The sequence below is a fragment of the Camelus dromedarius genome, chromosome 6 (assembly GCF_036321535.1).
Source record: "Camelus dromedarius isolate mCamDro1 chromosome 6, mCamDro1.pat, whole genome shotgun sequence".
NCBI classification, from domain to species: Eukaryota; Metazoa; Chordata; class Mammalia; order Artiodactyla; family Camelidae; genus Camelus; species Camelus dromedarius.
The window spans coordinates 27392027-27411983 of NC_087441.1; the positions used below are offsets into that span (position 1 = coordinate 27392027).

Here is a 19957-nt window from a genome sequence, read left to right on the forward strand (position 1 = left end):
AGGGTTCAGTGAACAGAAGATGTGTGTCTTTGCCCCATAATAGCTATAAGATGTGACATACATTATAAGATGAGCATGTAAATGAATATATGATTATAGATGATGATAAATGCTATGAAAAAAATTCATGGACTGGGATTTTATCCTAGAATAATTTCCTACATCCAAATTCCTATAAGCACATACTTCCTCTGAAGTCTCTTCTTGTTTTAATCCTTCCCTTCTATCTATGCTATTTAGTATTTCTTTTTGTGTCTATCACATAAGTTCAGGCAACTATCATTTTGAATTTTATTAAAAGCTAAGCTTGATTTTTTTTTCCTCTTCCAATGAACACATACCAGATTTGGCCGCACCCCAGTGCAAGAAAGACTCAGCTGCCTGGCCAAGAGCAACTCCATCTACGTCGTGGCAAATATTGGGGACAAGAAGCCATGCAGTGCCAGTGACCCTCAGTGTCCCCCTGACGGTCGTTACCAATACAACACAAATGTGGTGTTCGATTCTGAGGGAAGGCTGGTGGCGCGCTACCATAAGGTAGAGTTCATTTACAAATCATTCACCTGCTGAAGGCGTAACAAAATTAAGTGGACAAGAAGAAGAAAAATCTCTATTGTTGATAATAATAAGTGTATTTTAAAAGCAGAGTAGAGACAAAGAACAGAAAGCAATGACTAGGTGTGGTAAGGTCCTATGTAAAGGTCCTAGAAAAAGGAGTTTTCTTGTACATTTAAGAATGCAAGAGTTTGTCATTAGGAGTGTGTGAAAATCGGTAGGAGCTACTTGCATTGAAATCATTGAAATAAAATGTTGCCTTTTGGACTCTGTCCTTCTTATGCCCTGGCAAAGGGTCAAGGCTAGAATGAAAAACTTCTCACCAGATAGACTTGGTTTTAAAAAGAAAGGAACAAAGAAAGTTCTTTTCTACAGAAAATAGTTATGTGTTCTTGGCAAAGAGAAGTTACCTCTTTCATTCCCATGTCTTTAATATTCAAGGTCTTAATAGATAAAGACTTCCTTGTACATATCTATCAAATGTGGAAATTGAACCAAAGGCTTCTATTATCATAGCAGTCTCTGATTCTCTAACACTCTTTCCCTGTGGAGACAGTGGTCGTAGATGACATTGGCACTGTTTAATAGATGTGAGCTTGCACTTTTTCAGATGCAGTGACATCCAGGCCAACTTCTTAAAAGAGATTTTCCCCTCGTCATCTTCTGTTTGTTGCAGCAAAACCTTTTCTTGACTGAAAGTCATTTCAATGCACCCAAGGAACCTGAGGTTGTGACTTTCAACACCACCTTTGGAAAATTTGGCATTTTCACGTGCTTTGATATACTCTTCCATGATCCTGCTGTGACTCTGGTGAAGGATTTCCACGTGGACACCATACTCTTCCCGACAGCGTGGATGAATGTTTTGCCACATTTGTCAGCTATTGAATTCCACTCAGCCTGGGCTATGGGCATGGGAGTCAATTTCCTTGCAGCCAATCTACATTACCCCATAAAGAAAATGACAGGTAATGTGTAATCTTTAAGATTTACCAACTTGATGTAATCAAAAGGGGAAAAATCATTTTTTCTAGCTAACATGCACTCCTTAATACAATGTTTCCAACTCTTAATTTTTTCACATATCTGGCTGGTGACATGCTGTAAAATTAATCTCAACCAAAATTGTTTCCTAAATCTATTTAGTTTTATTCAACTTGAGTGTATACTTTATTTTTTTTTTCAAACTTCACCACTTCTTATGAGAAGGTCTCTCTTCTTGGCTTTTTGGTGTCATACTCTATTGGATTTCATCTCATCTGTCTGTCTTTATCAACATACTTTTCTGAAATTAATACAGTATATAGATTATAGGAAGTGAAATGTTAATATGAATTCAGAATAACAGTAACAACTATGCAATTCCTTTTTACCTTACTATTTTAAATGTCATTTCCAAATTGTCACTTCCAGGAAGTGGCATCTATGCACCTGATTCTCCAAAAGCATTTCATTATGATATGAAGACAGAGGAAGGAAAACTCCTCCTCTCGCACCTGGACGCCCACCCACACCCCAGAGCAGCAGTGAACTGGACTTCTTATGCCAGTGGGATAGAAGCACCCTCAGTGGGAAACAGGGAATTTAACAGCACTGTTTTCTTTGACGAGTACACTTTCTTGGAGCTCAAAGGAGTCACAGGAAATTACACGGTTTGTCAGAAAGATCTCTGCTGTCATCTCAGTTATCAGATGTCTGAGAAGAGATCAGATGAAGTTTATGCACTAGGGGCATTTGATGGACTACACACTGTCGAAGGGAGCTATTATTTACAGGTAATGCTTGTCTTGGTGGCGAGGGAATTACCGGATAAAACACAGGACACCCAGTTAAATCTGAATCTCAGATAACAAAGAGTTATTTTTATTGTAAGTATATCCCACTTTGGGAGATACGTGTATACTAAAAAAATTGTTGTTATTCAAAATTCAAATTTAGTTTGGTATCTTGAATTTTTATTTGCTAAAACTTGCAATCGTGGATGTCAGTCCAGTCTTAAACTGGTTGGAAAAAGGCAGAACGTTTGTAGTACCAATGTTTAAAATGCTATATATATATTTATTGATGTAGAGTAGATTTACAATGTTGTGTTAGTCTCTGGTGTACAGCATAGTGATTCAGTTATACATACACAGATATTTCATATTCTTTCTTATTATAGGTTAGAAAATGCTGTATTAATCAAATTACAGATGATTTTAATGACTAATTAACCTTTAATATTTCCTACCTGAACAAATTAAGCCATTTCTCTTTCGTGTTCACTGACGCCTATCTTGTTTTATAAGAAGCTTCGCACTGAGTGTGTCCTGGAGACATACAGGGTTGAGCTCTGAGAGGCACAGTGGAATAGCTGCAAAGACTCAGACATCTCACAGCCCTCAACACAGAGGAGGGGCTATTGGAGCTGGCGGAGATGGAACCCCTAAGACAAGCAGCCTCCATGCCCCTCTCTCTCTACTCTCCTTTCCTTGACCTGCCCCCATCCTGTTTCACCCAGATTGTTGCAGTATCCTCCTAACAGGGCTTCCTGTTGATGGTTGCAGCTCCATCCAGTCCAGCCCCTACACTATTATTACGAAAACCATGGAAAGCCCTTTCTGACTATTTCTCTCTCTTGCTTAAAATTCCTCACTGTTTTCTAATTGGCAAATTAGATTTCTCAACATAAAAGACTCATGAAGTCTTGGCATGTGCCTTTTCCTACTCTGTATCCTCTTCTCTCACTTCTACCCACACGTGCCCTGGGATCCTGTCATACTGAGACATTTCCCATCTGCAGTGAGCCAGTGTCTGTAGAACCTTCAGATGTTTGCACAGGCTGGGTTTTGGACTTTTTTTTTTTTTCCTTTAAGTCTCTGATGGCCCCCAGCTACTCATCATTCATAGTGCTTTTCAGGTGTTATCTTCACCAAGAAGGCTTCCCTGACACTCCCAGCTCATTCCCAGCAGCACTCCCAGTCCCCAGCTGGGTTAGGTACCTCTTTTATATACTCCCAGGCATCCTATGCTTAGCATTATCCAAGATATACCATGTCAAATTATGTACATGCTTATTTGAGACGGAAAGCATTTTGAGTGCTGGAACCATGCCCACTGGGTAACGTTTTGTTTGCTGGATGATAAGCACTCTACCAATGCTGGTTCATTTTGGCAAAGATTTATCAAGTGCCTACTACATACCAGGTATATATTCAGTGCTAATGATATGAAGATGAAGAAGTATAGACCCTCTCCTTTAGGAATTTTACTAAGATATATGAGCTTAATTTCAGTATAGGTTGGTGTGGGATGGACTGAAAAAATGCACATTTTGCTGGAGGAATACTAAGGAGCTGCACTTAGCCAATTTGGAGACTCGGAAGTTTTGGGAGACAGAATGGATGAGCTTATGCCATTTTATCCAGGATAAAAAAAAGTGGGAGGGAATTCTAGGCGTAGTGAAGAGTAAGAGCAAGGCTGTAGATGTATCAAAAAGCAGAGTATGCAGTGACGAGCAGGCAGTTCAGTCACTAAAGCATAGCGGAGGAAGCAAGGATGGCTGGAAGATAAGCGTAGGGGCAGGATCATATCCTGCAGGATCTTATCTGTCATTCTCAAGATTTGGGCTTAATTCTATCAGTGATGGTTTTCTCCTGGAAGGTGTTCAGCAAGAGAATGAAGTGATCACATGCCTTTTTGACAGCATTTAGAGAGTCAAGTGGGGGAAATGGCCACACAGGGTGGAGGGAGATGGTCTCACTATTCTGTATGATTCATTCAAGGAATCCCCTTCAACTATGTCTCTCAAAACCTCTATCTAAACATCATCCATTTTACCCTCTCTGGAAATAAATGTTTCATCTTTTACTGGAACAGGGGAAGGGCAGTTGCTTATCCACGGCGAAGGACTCGTATCTGAGGCATTCTTAACAACTTCCCACCAATTTTCCTTTCTTTAAGCATCCCGATTTACTCCCAGCTCCTGAGGTACCTAGTTCTCCTAGGAATGGAATCTGAGTATTCCGCAGTGTGGATAAGTTGATTACTGCCTTTCCCCACTGTTCTTTCAGAACTTGGCTTTCTTAGATCTGCTAAATCAGTTACCATTTTTTAAAACTGCACTATAGCTGATTTACAACACTGTGATAGTTTCAGGTGTACAGCATAGTGATTAAGTATTTTTGAAAATTATATTCCATTATAGGTTATTACAAGATAATGGATATAATTCCCCTTGCTAAACAGTGTAATCCTTGTTGCGTATCATCTATTTTACAGTAGTTTGTATTTGTTAATCCCATACGCCTAATTTGTCCCTCCCCACATCCCTCTTCCCTTTGGTAACCACAAGTGTGTTTTGTATATCTGTGAGTCTGTTTTTTCTATACATTCATTTGTATTATTTTTTAGATTCCCCATAAGTGGTATCATATATCATATTGTGTTTCTCTGTCTGAGTTACTTCACTAAGCATAACGTTCTCTAGGTCCATTCACGTTGCTGCAAATGGTAGTAGTTCACTCTTTTCTTATGACAGAGTGATGTTCCATTGTATGTATACCACATCTTCTTTTAAAGTTTTTTTTTTTTAATTTTAATTTTTTATTGAATGGAAGATTCTTTAAATTCTGTAGTGCTTTACAATTTTTAAAAGTTCCACACACAATTTCGTATTATCCTATAATAACCCTTTTTTCCTCTACAGTTTGTTCTCTATATCTGTGAGTCTGCTTCTTTTTTGTTTTATTCACTAATTTGTTGCATTTTTTTAGATTCTACATAATATATATCACATTTTCTTAATTCAGTCATCTATTGATAGGCACCTGGCCTGCTTCCCTAGTTACCATTTTTGCATCAACACCCCAACTTCAAAAATTGTGCCATGGTCTATTTTCCTGTTCTCCTATCTTTGTGGGCTCAGATCTTTTAAAAAAAAATACTGGTTTTAGTAGGATTTCAAGGGGAATAAAATAGAAGTATGTGTTCATCCTACCTTTACCTGAAAGTTACTTGTATCCAATCTTAACACACCCTAAAATACTTGCGCTCCAACTTCACAAGCGGGAGCAGGGAGACCAGTTAGGGGTTATTGCTTTAGTCAGGCAAGAATTGAAGGTGGCTTGGAGTAAGGTTTTGTAGATGCAGTGAGGGTGGAGTTGAATGAATATTCACCTTCCTTTGGGGGACTTTGCATCTGCCTGGTGGGATGATTCATACACTTAGATTTCCATTCATATAGTGGTGTAGTGCAGTGTAGATAGATAACCATGTAGCGTAAGCAGAACTGTTCCAGCTCTTGCTCAGATTTAAGGTGCGTGACTTTTCCAGCTCACAGAGGTTGTCTCTAGCTCCACTCCAGGGTTCACTACAACTTTAAAGTTCTTTCATTGTTAGAAACAGGCACTTAGATAGAAATTAAACCAATATCTACATTAAGCCTTTTTTTTTTTTTTAAATAATTGAACACTATTGATTATTAACTTGAAAACAATGAGGATATAATTGTGGCTATAGACCAAGAATCTGATTGTTTCTTTATGTGATTTAATCTGTTTACAGTGAATTGCGGAAAGCACTTGGGTCTGAAGGCCTTTAATTTTATTCCTAGTTGCAATAGCTATTCACTATGAACTGGATTAATCTAATGGGAAGTGACATTATATCAAACATTATAAACAAAGGGGCACAGGCATTCTTTTCCAGGTGAAGGGAGTGTTTCAAATGGCTTTCCTAAGACTTGTTTTGTTTTTATGTTACTAGATTTGCACTCTGTTGAAGTGTAAGACGATGGACTTACACACTTGTGGTGACTCAGTCGAAACCGCTTCCACCAGGTTTGAAATGTTCTCCCTCAGCGGCACTTTTGGCACCCAGTACGTCTTCCCGGAGGTGTTGCTGAGTGAAGTTCAGCTTGCACCTGGACAATTTCAGGTACGATTCTTAGCTTAATGTTGCCAACTCATTTTATGTGAGAAGAAGCACCTTTTGAGTAGAGAACTTGCCCAAGTGCTTACAAATGCCATGAAAATCTTCATCTGGAGAGACTACAAGTGTCCTTAGGGCTCACCCAGGACACAGAGCGAGCTGACTCTCTTGTCTGGACATCTTTTAGATGATGATTAGTGTGTCCTTGAGAATAAAGAAATATATCTGATTGTGGGCACTAGGGGCAGCAGGCTGGGCTGTTTAAAGTCCATCAAGTAGAGAAAAGACTCAAGAAGGGTTTTCAGGACCCATCCAGCCAGAGGCAGCCCTTTTGTATCACTGGGAAGGGATGGCCTAAGGAATTTGAAAGGAATTCTCATGGTGTGAGAGATGGCCCTGCATGACCATAGGAGAATAAGAAAGAAGAAAAAGCTGAAGGAGAGAGAAGCTGACAGTGGCTGAATTGGCAGGAAAGTAAAACCTTTTTTTTTAAACATGTAGGAAAATCTATTATTGCACAAGTGTTCTGCCTAGTTGCATTCTCCTACTGACTTTTCCTGCAGGTTCTGCTCTCATCCCCTTTCCTGGTAGAAACAGTTGCTGTGGGGAGTCGGGGACAATGGGGATCTTGGGAGGCTGTGGTGTCAAGGACGAGAGAGGCTCAGCTCAAACCCCCCTTGGTCAATCCATTCTGACCATTTGGAGGAATCTTTGTTTTGTCGAGATTCTCTCTTATTTAGTCTGACATCCAAGAACAAGATTTCTCTCTTATTTATTCTCAAAGCCATTGTTTTATGTTTATTAACTATGGGATGCATTCTCAGATAAGTAAGTTATTGGGTATAGATTACAGGCATTTCCATAAATGAACCTGTGCCAATTCCAGAGCTCCGATCTTTCTTGTACTCTGCACCATCTCATATATTTCATATGGAACAGAATCTGGCCATCCTTTTTATTGTTTCTTCATCCAGTTGTACTGAATTTAAGAATGTGTTATGGGTCTATATAACTAAGTTATTCCCGGTCCACTTCCCTGTGTTTTAATTAGGTGTCAAGTGATGGACGTTTGTTCAGCCCGAAGCCACTGTCTGGACCTGTCTTGACAGTAACTCTGTTTGGAAGGTTGTATGAGAAGGATCCTGTACCAAATGCTTCATCAGACTTCACAGTACAAGCACTGAGAGTAATGCTCATAGTTATAACATCTATTGTGTACTTGTTAAGTTGATAGAATATTTACCTTTTTTCTCTTACACTTTGGAGCATTTGAAAAATGATGGATGTGAAAAGAAGAATGGGTCTGGGGTTTTGATAATAGTGGCTGTGGTCTATCATATAAGTGAACTACTAATCTATTTTTCTCTTTATTTAGACACACACACACCAGACAATATAAGCCAGGTAAATAGTGACAAATTTTTGAAAGGTTTTTTTGGTGAGAATTACACGTTACTACATTTAAAGTAGGAGACAAGTTCTGGCTCATGGGAAGCACTGTATATGTGTTAGCTACTACAATGATGTATGACTATTACAGTAAAACCAATTGTGATGTATTTATTGCTAAAATTTTATCAACTCTGATTGTTCAAAGTGCATATATTTTCCAATGGTCACTCACCCTACATATTTCAATTAGAAAAGCAATGATACTCCACATCAGCCTGCTGAGTGTGGCTTGATATCTAGCACTAATGTGTCCAGAAGGCAGCTGGGTTTACAGCTAGGAATCTGCTCAAAAGCCTTAATATTTTCTGTGTGATTTTCAGTGGAGATTTACTGCCTGTTTAGTGCTTTGCTTATCTTGTTAGCCTCGAAGCAAATTAATAGGGTGGTTCTAAAATAGACATTTACCAAATATGGCCTGTTATTTGTTTTTGTATGGTCTGTGAGCTAGGAAAGTTTCTTACGTTTCTAAATGTTTAAAGAAGAAAATCAAAAGGAGAATAATATTTTGTGACACTTGAAAATTATTTGAAATTCAGATTTTAGTTTCCATACTGGAAGTTTTATTGAACACAGCCACATTCATTTGTTTAGTACTGTTGATGGTTGTTTTCATTCTACAGTTGTGGAACCGAATAGTTGTGATATAGAGTGTGTGGCCAAAAAAGCAGAAAATATTTGCTGCCTTTACAGAAAGTGGTTGTTGATTCATGCTCTAAAATATTAAGTAACAACAGATTATAGTATTGAAAATTTTTACTGCAAATCAATGTCCTGGAGTCTTTCTTATAATCCTTTCACCCAAAGATAAATAAAATATTTTTATTTGCTTTCTATTATATTACATCACAAAAAAATTACATTGACTAACTTATGATCAAATATGCCTAATAGGCTAGTATCTCACACAAGTGGATATAATTTTTATAAGCATGATTGATACCTAATTATTGTAAGATACCATATTGTAAAGTCTTTTGCTATATTTGGTATGTTCTACAATTTCTGAGAGAAATTATATTAGTTTTTATTTTCAAATTTTTCCTGCAGAGCAGTTAGAACTGCTTATATGAATATACTATCTAATACTTCTTCCTATGACAAATTTGCTAGCTTGTCCTAGAATGATTTTTCTTAAAACTAAACATTGCAGGAGTGAATTTACTGTTTAAAAATTATGCTTGCTGCATTCATACCTAGCTCTGACTGATTTTTTTCACTCTGGATTTCTTTAATGTGTGTATGTGTATTTGTGATAGTTTTGTTGTGCTTTTCAAATATAATTTTAAATTTATTCTACATTAAACATTTGTGATGCTCATTTGATACAAATAACCAGATTTAAAGGAAGGCCAATGTGATGTATCAGTGATTGGCTTAAAATATTAAAGGAGTCAAACAACCCTAAATGCATCTTTTCTGTTTGATCTTGACAAATATGTTGGTAATCCATTGTGACCTAAGTTATCAATTGTAACATAGCAAATTACCCCTAAATTCATAGCTTAAAATAATAAACACTATCTTATGCAGTTTCTGAGAGCAAGGATTATTTCAGGAATTGACACTGCTAAGGAAAAGGGTCTTAAAAACATCAACATATTTTCTTAATTGGCTGATTTTTTTACGCATCAGGGGTTTTTCCCCAGTAATCTACAAAAATATATATTGAAAAAGTGGAAAAAATCCACTTAAATAATTGAAGTGTTTTGGATATCAAGAAGAATGTGGAAAAAATCAACTAGAAGTCATATGAATGTCAAAAGCTGTTTTGAAATATGTCATTTGACTCATACTGAGAATAACTGATCATTCCTCACGTCTCCTCTGAGTCTCTGTCCTGTGGATATTCTGAGCATGTTCCAAATGCATTCTGTTTTTTTAAAAAAACAGTTTTTAGAGGGGGAGAATATCTCACATCCACTAATAATACTTAGACAGCATGTTCTCATATACAATAGGATTAGGCACAGATAGTGCCAAACCAAGTCTGTGTTCTAATAGTTCTATTCATTCCTAGCTGGGGTTGGCATAATTCAAGTGAAATGTAGTAGATAAAAACAGTAAGTAAGGATGAGACATAGTAAATCTAAATAGCACTTTAAATATGAAGACAATTATCACCAAAACTTAAAATATAAGGAAAACAATCTGTATGTTAGTAATACAGCAGAGTAATCCATTATTTTGTGGACTTTTTTTTTTTTTTAATTGTGGTAACTTAGAGATTAAACGAACAAGAGCTTGTGAGAGAAGGGGCTAGGCAGGTGTACTGACCCTGGCTGATTAACAACAAGGGAAAGGACGTGCCCAGTTGATGAAAAGGCAGGACATTTCTCTTATCCCACAGCTGGCTCCTTAAAATCCAAGGACATAACCCAGTATCTCTTCCTTGGTTCCCGCTGAAGTTTCTACTAACTGCTTTTTGTTTCAGGGCTGAGTGAGGGAGGAAGGAGTCTGTAGCAGAAAATAACAAACACCACCACGGAACAAAGACAACAATGGTAGAACCTTCTAACAAAAGACCTCGGGAGCTGTCCTGTCCCTGCGGGCTGTCCTGGCTGATGGCTCTGTTCCAGCGCTTCCTTTCCTCGCTCCAGTGCCTTTTCTTCCCTTCTCTCTGCTCGAGCCCTTTCCTTCCATTTCCCCTTCTGAGCAATAAAGTGGCTGTTCACTTGTTCACTTGTCCCTCTGCCTCTGCTGCATGACTTCTTTCACAGCCAGCAGCGAGGACCCACACTTTGGTGGGCTTCCTAATTTAGGGGTTCCTCCGCCTGCGAACACTTGTACTCTTGAAAATTGAGATCTGCTATTTCACCAAAATTGTTCTCAGCAAATCCAAAGACAACAGCATGGAAAAGTGAATAAGGTCTAACAAGAAACCACATGGAAAGGGAAGGAGTAAAGAAGAAAGCAGAAGAGGAATACCATGAGAGTTCGCACGCGTGCGCGCACACACGAGCACACCCTAATGACCACCCACAAAGGCCAATGCACGTATGGGGGCACGTAGTCAGACACAGGCCCAGATTAAAATGAGGCAGCTGTGTCTGTACTTCTAGGCGAGTGCGTATGACAGAAAGGTTGGTTTGGGTTTGGTGCTTTCAGACAGGAGACAAACTATGCACCTCTTCAAAAACCAACCCCCACAAAATGCCATTCTACAGGGAAATGTGCCTGGCTTGCACTTGGAGGGCTGAGTTCTCATTCTCAACAGTCTCTTTCTCCTTCAGCCTCCAGGCCTCTCGGGAGCACTTGGCTGCTCTGTTACTCTTTCTACGTGCAGCTCAGTACTTGTTAAATTTCAGTGGCCAAGGATGAAGGCTTTGGGAGCTATCCTAATTGTGGACTGTGGTTTCAGTTCAGACTTAGAGTACTTGGGTTTACTATAGTCAAACATTTCCTGGGCAGGGATGTTGGAGAAAGCAAGATCTCCCCAGTTTGGTTCATACCCCACAGGGACATGAATGGTGTCGGGATCAGTGGGACTCCATGCCCTGTGGTTTGCTGGCAATAGCTGACCTGGACTGATGAGATTCTTCACACAGTTTTGAAACTTCATGCTGGGTGAATAGAGCCCAGATTCAGGACCAGAAAAGAAGGACCAGCTGAATAGCTAACCACAGCTCCAGAATGTGAAGGCCATGGTCGTGATGACACAGTTTTTACATTCTAACAATCATAAAACACTGACTGGGGAAACAGTGGACTGTCACTCTCTTCATCCAACTCTTTGTATTTTTCTTTATTCCTTACTAAAGGCATCTTTGTCATGAGAGAAGAGCTCCTTCAATGGCTTCCTCAACAGAGATTTGGGAAGCTAGTAGAGATGGGAGAGAGGGATTAATGTGGGTTTAAGGTGGGTATACTTTCTTCAATTCACTCAATTTTTTTTCTCACGAAAACCCCAAGCTTCTCAAAATGTTGTTATAGTATTTCGTTCTTCCTTTGTTAATAGTGTTCACTTTCAAGTTGGTGGAGAAGACAGGGAAGGGAAAAAGTTCCTTAGATCTCTGTATATATCTGTATGAAAAATTGAAAGAATCAAAAACATAAACAAAACAGAACTTCCAGAATCCAAGGATAGTCAGTTCTTGGAGAGAGTCCAAAGGGTTCATGGTCTGCTCATTGAAGTAAGGGTTCCTACTTGTCTTGAACCCCTGCGCTCACAAAAATTCAAAATTGCAAAAAAAGAAAGGAAAAAAATTAAATAGTTGCAAAATGCAGAAATACCTCTTCAGGATTGCATGGCTCTCTCAGCCTTATTTCCTGGAGCCTGGGAATACCCACCCTTCACACCCTTGAAGAAGGGTCACTATTTTCCAGCCCTTGACAGCTCTTTAGCGTCCTACTTAGTGCGTTGGGACATCCATGTATAGTGGCACCAATAAGAGTCGTGTTTATTTTTAAGATATTTCAATTGCATTTTATTTCTGCTGGGGTATAATAATAATAATGAGCATTTTCAACTATGAACTATTAAAAGCTAAACTAAGGCACAGTAAACATTTTAAGAGTTTATCTGAGCAAAAATAGATTTGAATGGGGCAGCACCAAACCAGAAGTGGTTAAGAGAACTCCACTAACTGGAGCTAGAGGCTTGACTTTTATAGAGAAGATGCAGAAGCAAAGCAAGAAATTATTTGATTGCCAATAGCTTCAGTGGCCGCCTTATTTGGGAAAGCCAAGTTGGCTCTTTGTGATTGATTGTTCTTAGGTTTCAGTTTCTTAACTTTGAGGCATTTACAGGCTTAGGTTTCGATTTGCTCACATAGGTTGCTAAGGTATCAGAACCATCTAAGTCTAATGACTTTCTTGTTTAATCAGCCACTAAAAACAGGCACTTTCTCACATGAAATAATCCTTTATGCAGGCATTATCGCCTTCATTCTAAAAAGACAGCATTGAGGATTAAAGAGGCTAAGATATATATTCAAAGGGATAAATAACCTGCCTCTTTTACCTCAAATGCATGTATAGTTGGCTTTCCATATCTGTAGGTTGCAGATTTGGATTCAACCAAGTGCAAAAAATTTGAAAGAAAAAAATTCCAGAAAGTTCCAAAGAGCAAAATTTGAATTTGCCATGCGCTGACAACTATTTACATAGCATTTACATTGTATTAGATACTGTAAGTAATCTAGAGATGATTTAAAGTATACAGAAGGATGCATGTAGGTTAAAAGAAAATACACCACTTTATATACGGGACTTGAACGTTTGAGAATTTTGGTATCCACAGGGGGTCCTGAAATCAATCCTCCTTGGGTACTGAGGGATACTGTACTCTTCCACCATGGTATACTGTCTCTTTAGAATGTGTATTAGTCAGGATAGGCCAGGTAATGGTGCAGTAATAGATAATACCAACATTTCCATGGCTTAATAAAACAGAAGTTTATTTCTTATTCAATCCAGAGTCTATTCTAGGGCTGTATTATAGCTCAGAACTCCAGGCTTTTTTCATCTTGTGGCACCTCTATAGTTTCTGGACCATGAGAAAAGAATATGGAGAAATTGCATACTGACATTTATTTATTTATTTATTTACTTACTTATTTCTTTTACTTTTTTATTGAAGTATAGTTGATTTACAATGTTGTGTCAGTTTCTGGTATACAGCATTATGATTCAGTTATACATTTATATTCTTTATTTTATTTTATTTTATTTTATTTTATTTTATTTTATTTTATGAGTTATAGTCAGTCATACTGACTTTTAATGCTTTCATCCAGAGTGATAACAGAGCATTTCCACTAATATTTTCTTGGCCAAAGAAACTCACATGGTCATGCCAAATTTAGATAAGTAGGGAGGATCATCCCCCTGTGTGTCCAAGAAAGGAAGAGATTCATAAATATTGGCTAGCATTAGCAATGTCTATCACTGAGTGTAAGTTCCTCAAAAGCATGTATCTTACATTATTTTTCAATTTTTGAATATAGAAATCACTCAATAAATGATTAATGTCTGCCAGGAGTCACCAGGGCTGCTATTTACCCTTCCTTTATTCTCTAATCTATAGTTACATTATACTCCTTGCCTCTTGCACCATTAATTTGTTGTCAGTACCACATAACCTGCTAATTACAAGCCAATACTAACAGTTGCTCAAACTATCCCTGCCCTTTTCTTTGATCTGAAGACAATTGTACCTGTATCTTCTTGCTAGGAGTATATAAAGGCATCATTGACGTTTTGTGTATAGCATTTTATAGTTTACAAAACATTTAAACATATATTTTCCTTTATTTCACAAAGTAGGCACATTTTTCTCAGTTTTACCTTAGACAGTAAAGTGTCATGTTCAGATCTCCTAACTTATGTGTATCAGATCTGTGGCTTCCTGAGAAATTCAATGCTAATCCTGTTTGACTGAAGTACTGGACACTGATTTTTTTCACTCACTGATTATTAAGGCTAAATTTTAATTGCATCCTTTCCTTTATAAGATCAATCACATTCCTCATTGTCAATCTTGTAACTTTAATAGCCATAGACTTTGATAGAATGCAGGATGAAGGTGAGTACACAATTAATATTAAATATGTACACACACCCTGAAGAAAGATTGAACTTAGTTGATCATATTTGTTGATGTGGCATGGAGAACATGAATTTTCCTTGAGACACTGAGAGAAGACTGTCAACATAAAGAGTGGGAACTTTTCAGACTTGGGAGGTAAGTTTAGAAGGAACAATGACAATGTGTTAATTGTGTTCCCTTCTATGTGTTAAGTGTGCTCCTTGGATCTTTCTATTTTGAAATCAGTTCCACCTAGTGGTGCAGCCAGAGAAATACACCAAGAACTCATCAGTGTTAATAGTTGTTTAGCCATCAATACCTTCTAGAAGCTTTGAACTATTGCCAAAGTAAATAAGACCCACCTGTTGGCACAGTGGTAGATTACCTCATAAATAGTTAATGTTTAGACAATATGCTTTGTTGGATAGGTTGATTGGATAAACTCTCAATTGATTTATGAAAATACTAGTATCACAAAGTACTGTTTTGACAGATTATGATGTTGATTTAACTGAAATTGTGAACTACCTGACTTCTTTTCTTCCTGTCTATGATAAAATTTCATCTTGCTTTATCAAAGACAACTCACTGAGGGTTTGTTATCTCAGTATGAGTAAAAAATAATTTAAAAGCCTGACATCGTGTGTACCTAGTCTTAGGAAATTAGTTGTTGTAGAGCTTGATTATAGAAGCATTATAGCAAGAAAATAAAATCTGTTAGCCTGAAAATATTTATAATTCAACTTTAACTGAAATAAACATGTGAAAGTTATCTTCAGATACTGCTGATAAAAATATACTATAATAATTTTAGTATTAATTTTAATAGTAATAATTTTTAAGACAATTATAAACAATAATTTGAAACTGTGCTGAAATTACTATGAGTATGTTATTATCTCACTTGCCTAGCTTCTAATTAATAAGATTCCCCTGACCATCCATCCATAGACGGATGTTAAGCGAAGTTCTCAAGAATGTAGTTATCTCAGTTTTCCCTAGCTAGCTGTTTGGAGGGTCTGTGGGAGAAACAGAGAAGAAAATTCTTCACTCAAACTCCACCCTTTCCAAATTCTTGGTAGTAGTTAGGAGCTGGAACTCTGGAGTCAGGCAAATTTGGAATCAGACTCCACTGCTGCCCATTAGTAGTAATTTATCTAATTCTTAGTCCCTTCTTTTGTAAAGCAATGGTAAAAATAATACCTATTACTTTAGAGTTATTATGGGAATCAACTAGAGATTTTGCGTAATGCCCTTAGCCCAGTGACTGATTCAGGTTCAGTAAAAGTTGATCCTCCTCTCTCCTTCCTTTTTTCTCCTACTCCTCCTCTTCCTCCCTCTCTTCTTCCCATGTTTTCTCCTTTTCCTCCTCTTTCTTCTTCACCTCTCCCCTTCCCTTCATCTTCTTCTTTATTATTTCTCTTTTTTATTATTGACAGGAAACAAGCTTAGGCTGTGTCCACATGAGTTTAGGTTTTGTCTTCAAGAGTTCCTAAGAAGCAAGACAAGGTTCAGAACAACACACTGTGGAAACCCACTATTACAAATCATTGCCCAAGTTTATTCCTCCTCCTCTCTCTTCTGGGGGAAAAAATGGTGAGAGGAAGAAGTTACTTCATACTATGTCACTCCATTCTGGGGTCCTTGGGAGGTGGGATCCTGTATAAAAACCCACATCTTGCAAAAATTTGCAGAAGGCTGTCCTCTATAGGACCTTGTGAATATAATATCTGCACCAGAGATTCAAGTTCAGTAAGAAAGTAACATTCAAGGTGTAGTGTCTTGTGGTCAGTTAAGAAAGAGAAAACATCCTTCTTGACATGCATACACCACCAAATGCCTCATCACATTTCCGTTCTTCAATCTGTGGTAGCCAAAAATAGATACACAAACAACCCTCCGAAGATCCTCACTATAATTTTCATGAAAATATTGAGTTACTGGCATCAGAATGACTTTATTTATGACTCAATCTGCTCTCTGAATGGAGTTTTAAGAGATTTATGAGACCTGCTAATGTTTGGTCTATCCTCAGGGCTCCGAACTGATCTCAGTTTTTGAGAACTTGTTTGGAGGTTCTAGCAGGGGAGCACAGCTACTTGTATACCCTTGATCGAGAAGAATGATCCTCCACTACTGGGGATGGTCGTCCTCTTCGACCAAGCATGAGCTTCTGGAGGGACACACATGGAGCCATGAGGGAGGAAGGGGACACCCGCCTAGCTAGTCAGAGATCAGTCAAATCAACCCTGGCGATCAATAGGGTGACAGATGTCGCAGCCAGATTGCCCTCACATCCGCCCCATTCTAAATTTAGCCTTTTTGTGAAGTCTTCTGAGATCTTCTTTCCAAATTCAGCTTCTATGTGAATCCTTTCCTGGCTACCTCATGTGCTTTCAAGATCTCTCTTATGTGCGTCCGTAACATGGTCCTTCATACTTTCACTTAGCCCTCTACTGTGCTGTGAATATCCTTTTGCATGTCTGTTTCACCATTAGCTATCTCTTCCTGGAAGGAAGAATTATAATTATCTTTCACCTCACAAGCCTAGCACCCAGTTGTTGGTTAAATAAATTTTCAGGTTAAAAAAATAATAAAGAACTAGGACTAAAATGAAAAGGTTAACTGGTAATGCAGTCTAGTAACTAACACAAGAGGAACTATGAGAATTCCATATCAATGTAATATTTTGTTTTTAAAAGGATAATTAATTTAATCAGTAATTCAACATTCAATCAGTAAATATGTGTTGAGCGCTTATGGTTTGCAGACACTATTTTAGATCATAGGGAGACAGTAACGAACAAAGCACATAAGATATTTGATTTCCTGAAGCTTAATAAACTCTAATATGTGACATACTCTGTTTGCTCGCTCATTCACAAAATGACAGGTATATGTATGATTCAGGCAAACATTAAACTAATTTTTGGAAAGATGAATAATATTTTGTTTGTATTGTTAAACAGAAGTAAAATTGGATGTTATTTCTTGAACCAACCTTTAATGCCTAGGAATTTCTGAAGCTGGAGTTACATTTACCTTGAGCTGTGATCTAAAATGCATTTCTTTCTATTGTGGTTAAAAAATGTGAAAGCCACTGCCTTAAATTATTTTCTAATTAGAAGATGTTATTGGATTTAAATACATTCTAATTTTTAAAAATATTCCTTTGGCAGGTGCAAGTCATCCGTTTTGAAAATGAGGGGGTTTTTTCGTTTTATTTTTTATTTATTTATTTTTTTTTTACTGCTAGTTATCTCCTTTGTACAAATGTCTAATAGAGGAGCACTTTCCTTTCAAGTGAATGAACAATTAAGGCAGTTTTAATGGACATGTGTTTTCATTTTACATGCTGATAAAACCCATGACTGTGGTTACTGTTGGCTCACGCTTGAGGTTATTTTAAAAGTAATGGTAATATTTACCTTCTCTATTTAGCTTGCTCACTGCTAGCTTCCTGATGTTGGTTTAGAATAAAAGCATCTCCCACTTATATTTTTCCATAGGACATTGTTACTTGTGTCAGAAAGATTTATTATCAGTTTATCTTTTTCATATTTTAATATTTGCGTCACTCTGTCTGCTTTGACTGTGGTCTGTGGTACAGCGGCAGTGGCTCTAGCCAGCAGCAGGTGTACAGGAGACACGCGCAGATGGCCTCCTCCCAAAGGCAGTATTTCTGCTCATCCACTTGCTCTGTGACCCTTACCTGACAAGGTAAGTCTGAACACGATGAACAGCCTCGCCAAATCATAGAGACTGGCTGGGATGCCTAGGCAATCTTTTATAGGGAGAATGTTGAAGAGAATAAATGTATCAATGGGTTGGTACTTACATGTTAAATTAAATGTTAGGATTATGTAATGGGAAGATTCACAAAGTTTCTGTAATTTTAGTAAGAGAGGCTAAAAAATAGTTACATAGTTTTTACTTACTATAGCTTACTTTACATGTGATTTTAAAAATGTTTCACTTTTATTAAAAATTCACCTGTGGGAAGCTAGAAAATTTGAAAAGTTGAAATATGATTTTTTAATCTCTTTTCTTGTGAGTGAAGAAGGAAATTCCATATTGTGTTTGCTGGCTAGTTTTTAATATAGTAAAAGGAGTCTTCATAGAGAATTTTCAGTTTTTAAAACTAAATTGTATTTTATTCTTACTATATATGAAACTATAGAACTAAACTCTTATTTATTTGCACAAATATTACTTGGTGGGAAAAATCCTGGTGCATATATGAATGCCTTCATGCTTTAATGTGTGTACCTCTGTGTGTATGTATGTGTGTCTGTACATGCCAAATATTAGATTGATTAACCTAAGAATCTTTTGATACATATTATCTTTTGCACATCTACATAGCAGACTCTCAGGTATAATCTTTTAACCTTATCATAATATAGCTGGAGATTGTTTTCTATCTTTTCTTTCAGTCTATGCTGAAATCTAAGCAAGCAAATGGATTTTGCCATGTTTCCCGTTTCTTCAAGATTGAAATAATGTGCTTCCAGGCATGTCCCATCTGGACATCCCATGACTCATAACTTAAATATTTAGAAATTCTACCCCTTGACTTTTTCCCTCTTTTAAAGTATTTTTCAAAAATACTTTTAGTGTTTATTAATGAATACTAGATAAATTACAGAGCTGCAAATATATTTTTGGAATAAAATTATTAAAGTCCATTTCTAATTTTGTTTCCAAGTTTGTATAAGAGAACAAAAATGGGATATAGGTTCAGCTCAGAAATTTAGCCAAAATGTGGCTTTCATATAAAGATAAATTTCTTTACTTATATAAAGAATTATATAAACAAATAATATAATTTATTAATAATTATTCATCAATAGTTTTAAAAAAGTTTTATTTAAGGTTTCATTTGACACAATTTGTAAGCAATCTGTTTAATTTTATTAAATTTTTTTCTGGATATGAAAGGGAAATATTCTCATAGTAGGAAACTTGGAATATAGAAAAATTATAGAGAAGAAAGTAAATCTCACCCATTATTTTATCACCTAGGAAAAATTATTGCTAAAATTTGGTATTATTTCCCCTTTGTTTGTTTGTTTGTTTATCTATCTATCTACCTATTTATTGAGTTTAGATCTTATAATCTTTGATTGTAAGGTATTATTCCATACCCATTTTTAATGCTTATGCAAACATGTCCTTGTGTGTGTCTGTGTGTCTCTGTACATGGTATTTTAAAACACTCTGCAAAAGTTTTTTCTTTACTGGACAAGATATTAGTGACACCTTTCTATGTCTCTATATAAAAAGAACCAACTTCTCCAATTTAACATCTTATCGAGCACCATATGTCTACTGATGTTTACGTACCTGATATATGTTCGGTTTTACTTTCTACTTTCATTGCTTGTTACAAAAACTATTGCATTGAATATTTGCTGGGTCAAACAGTCTGGCATTTTAAACTTAAAAAGATACAGATAGAGAAACTTTCCAAAATTAAATGATTAGTTATGCATCTTGTGATCCCATTAAGAA

At 36.9% G+C, this 19957-nt stretch overlaps 1 protein-coding gene across 7 annotated transcripts in view; it reads left to right on the forward strand.

The window, feature by feature from the left end:
- The window catches only part of LOC105096352 (pantetheinase), a 16952-nt gene extending 6350 nt beyond the window's left edge, over positions 1 to 10602 (forward strand). Inside the window, exons 3-9 of one of the 7 annotated variants that reach the window (XM_064486690.1) lie at positions 345 to 537; positions 1232 to 1523; positions 1969 to 2330; positions 6301 to 6471; positions 7517 to 7651; positions 7841 to 7869; positions 10349 to 10602. In XM_064486690.1, coding sequence (XP_064342760.1) covers positions 345 to 537; positions 1232 to 1523; positions 1969 to 2330; positions 6301 to 6471; positions 7517 to 7651; positions 7841 to 7864 — 1177 coding nt within the window. In that variant the 3' untranslated portion in view covers positions 7865 to 7869; positions 10349 to 10602. Of the gene's footprint in view, positions 1 to 344; positions 538 to 1231; positions 1524 to 1968; positions 2331 to 6300; positions 6472 to 7516; positions 9324 to 10348 lie in introns of those variants that run through there. The other 6 variants (XM_064486691.1, XR_010381237.1, XM_010988682.3 and 3 more) reach the window with 6 other exon arrangements.
- Positions 10603 to 19957: the final 9355 nt, after the last annotated feature.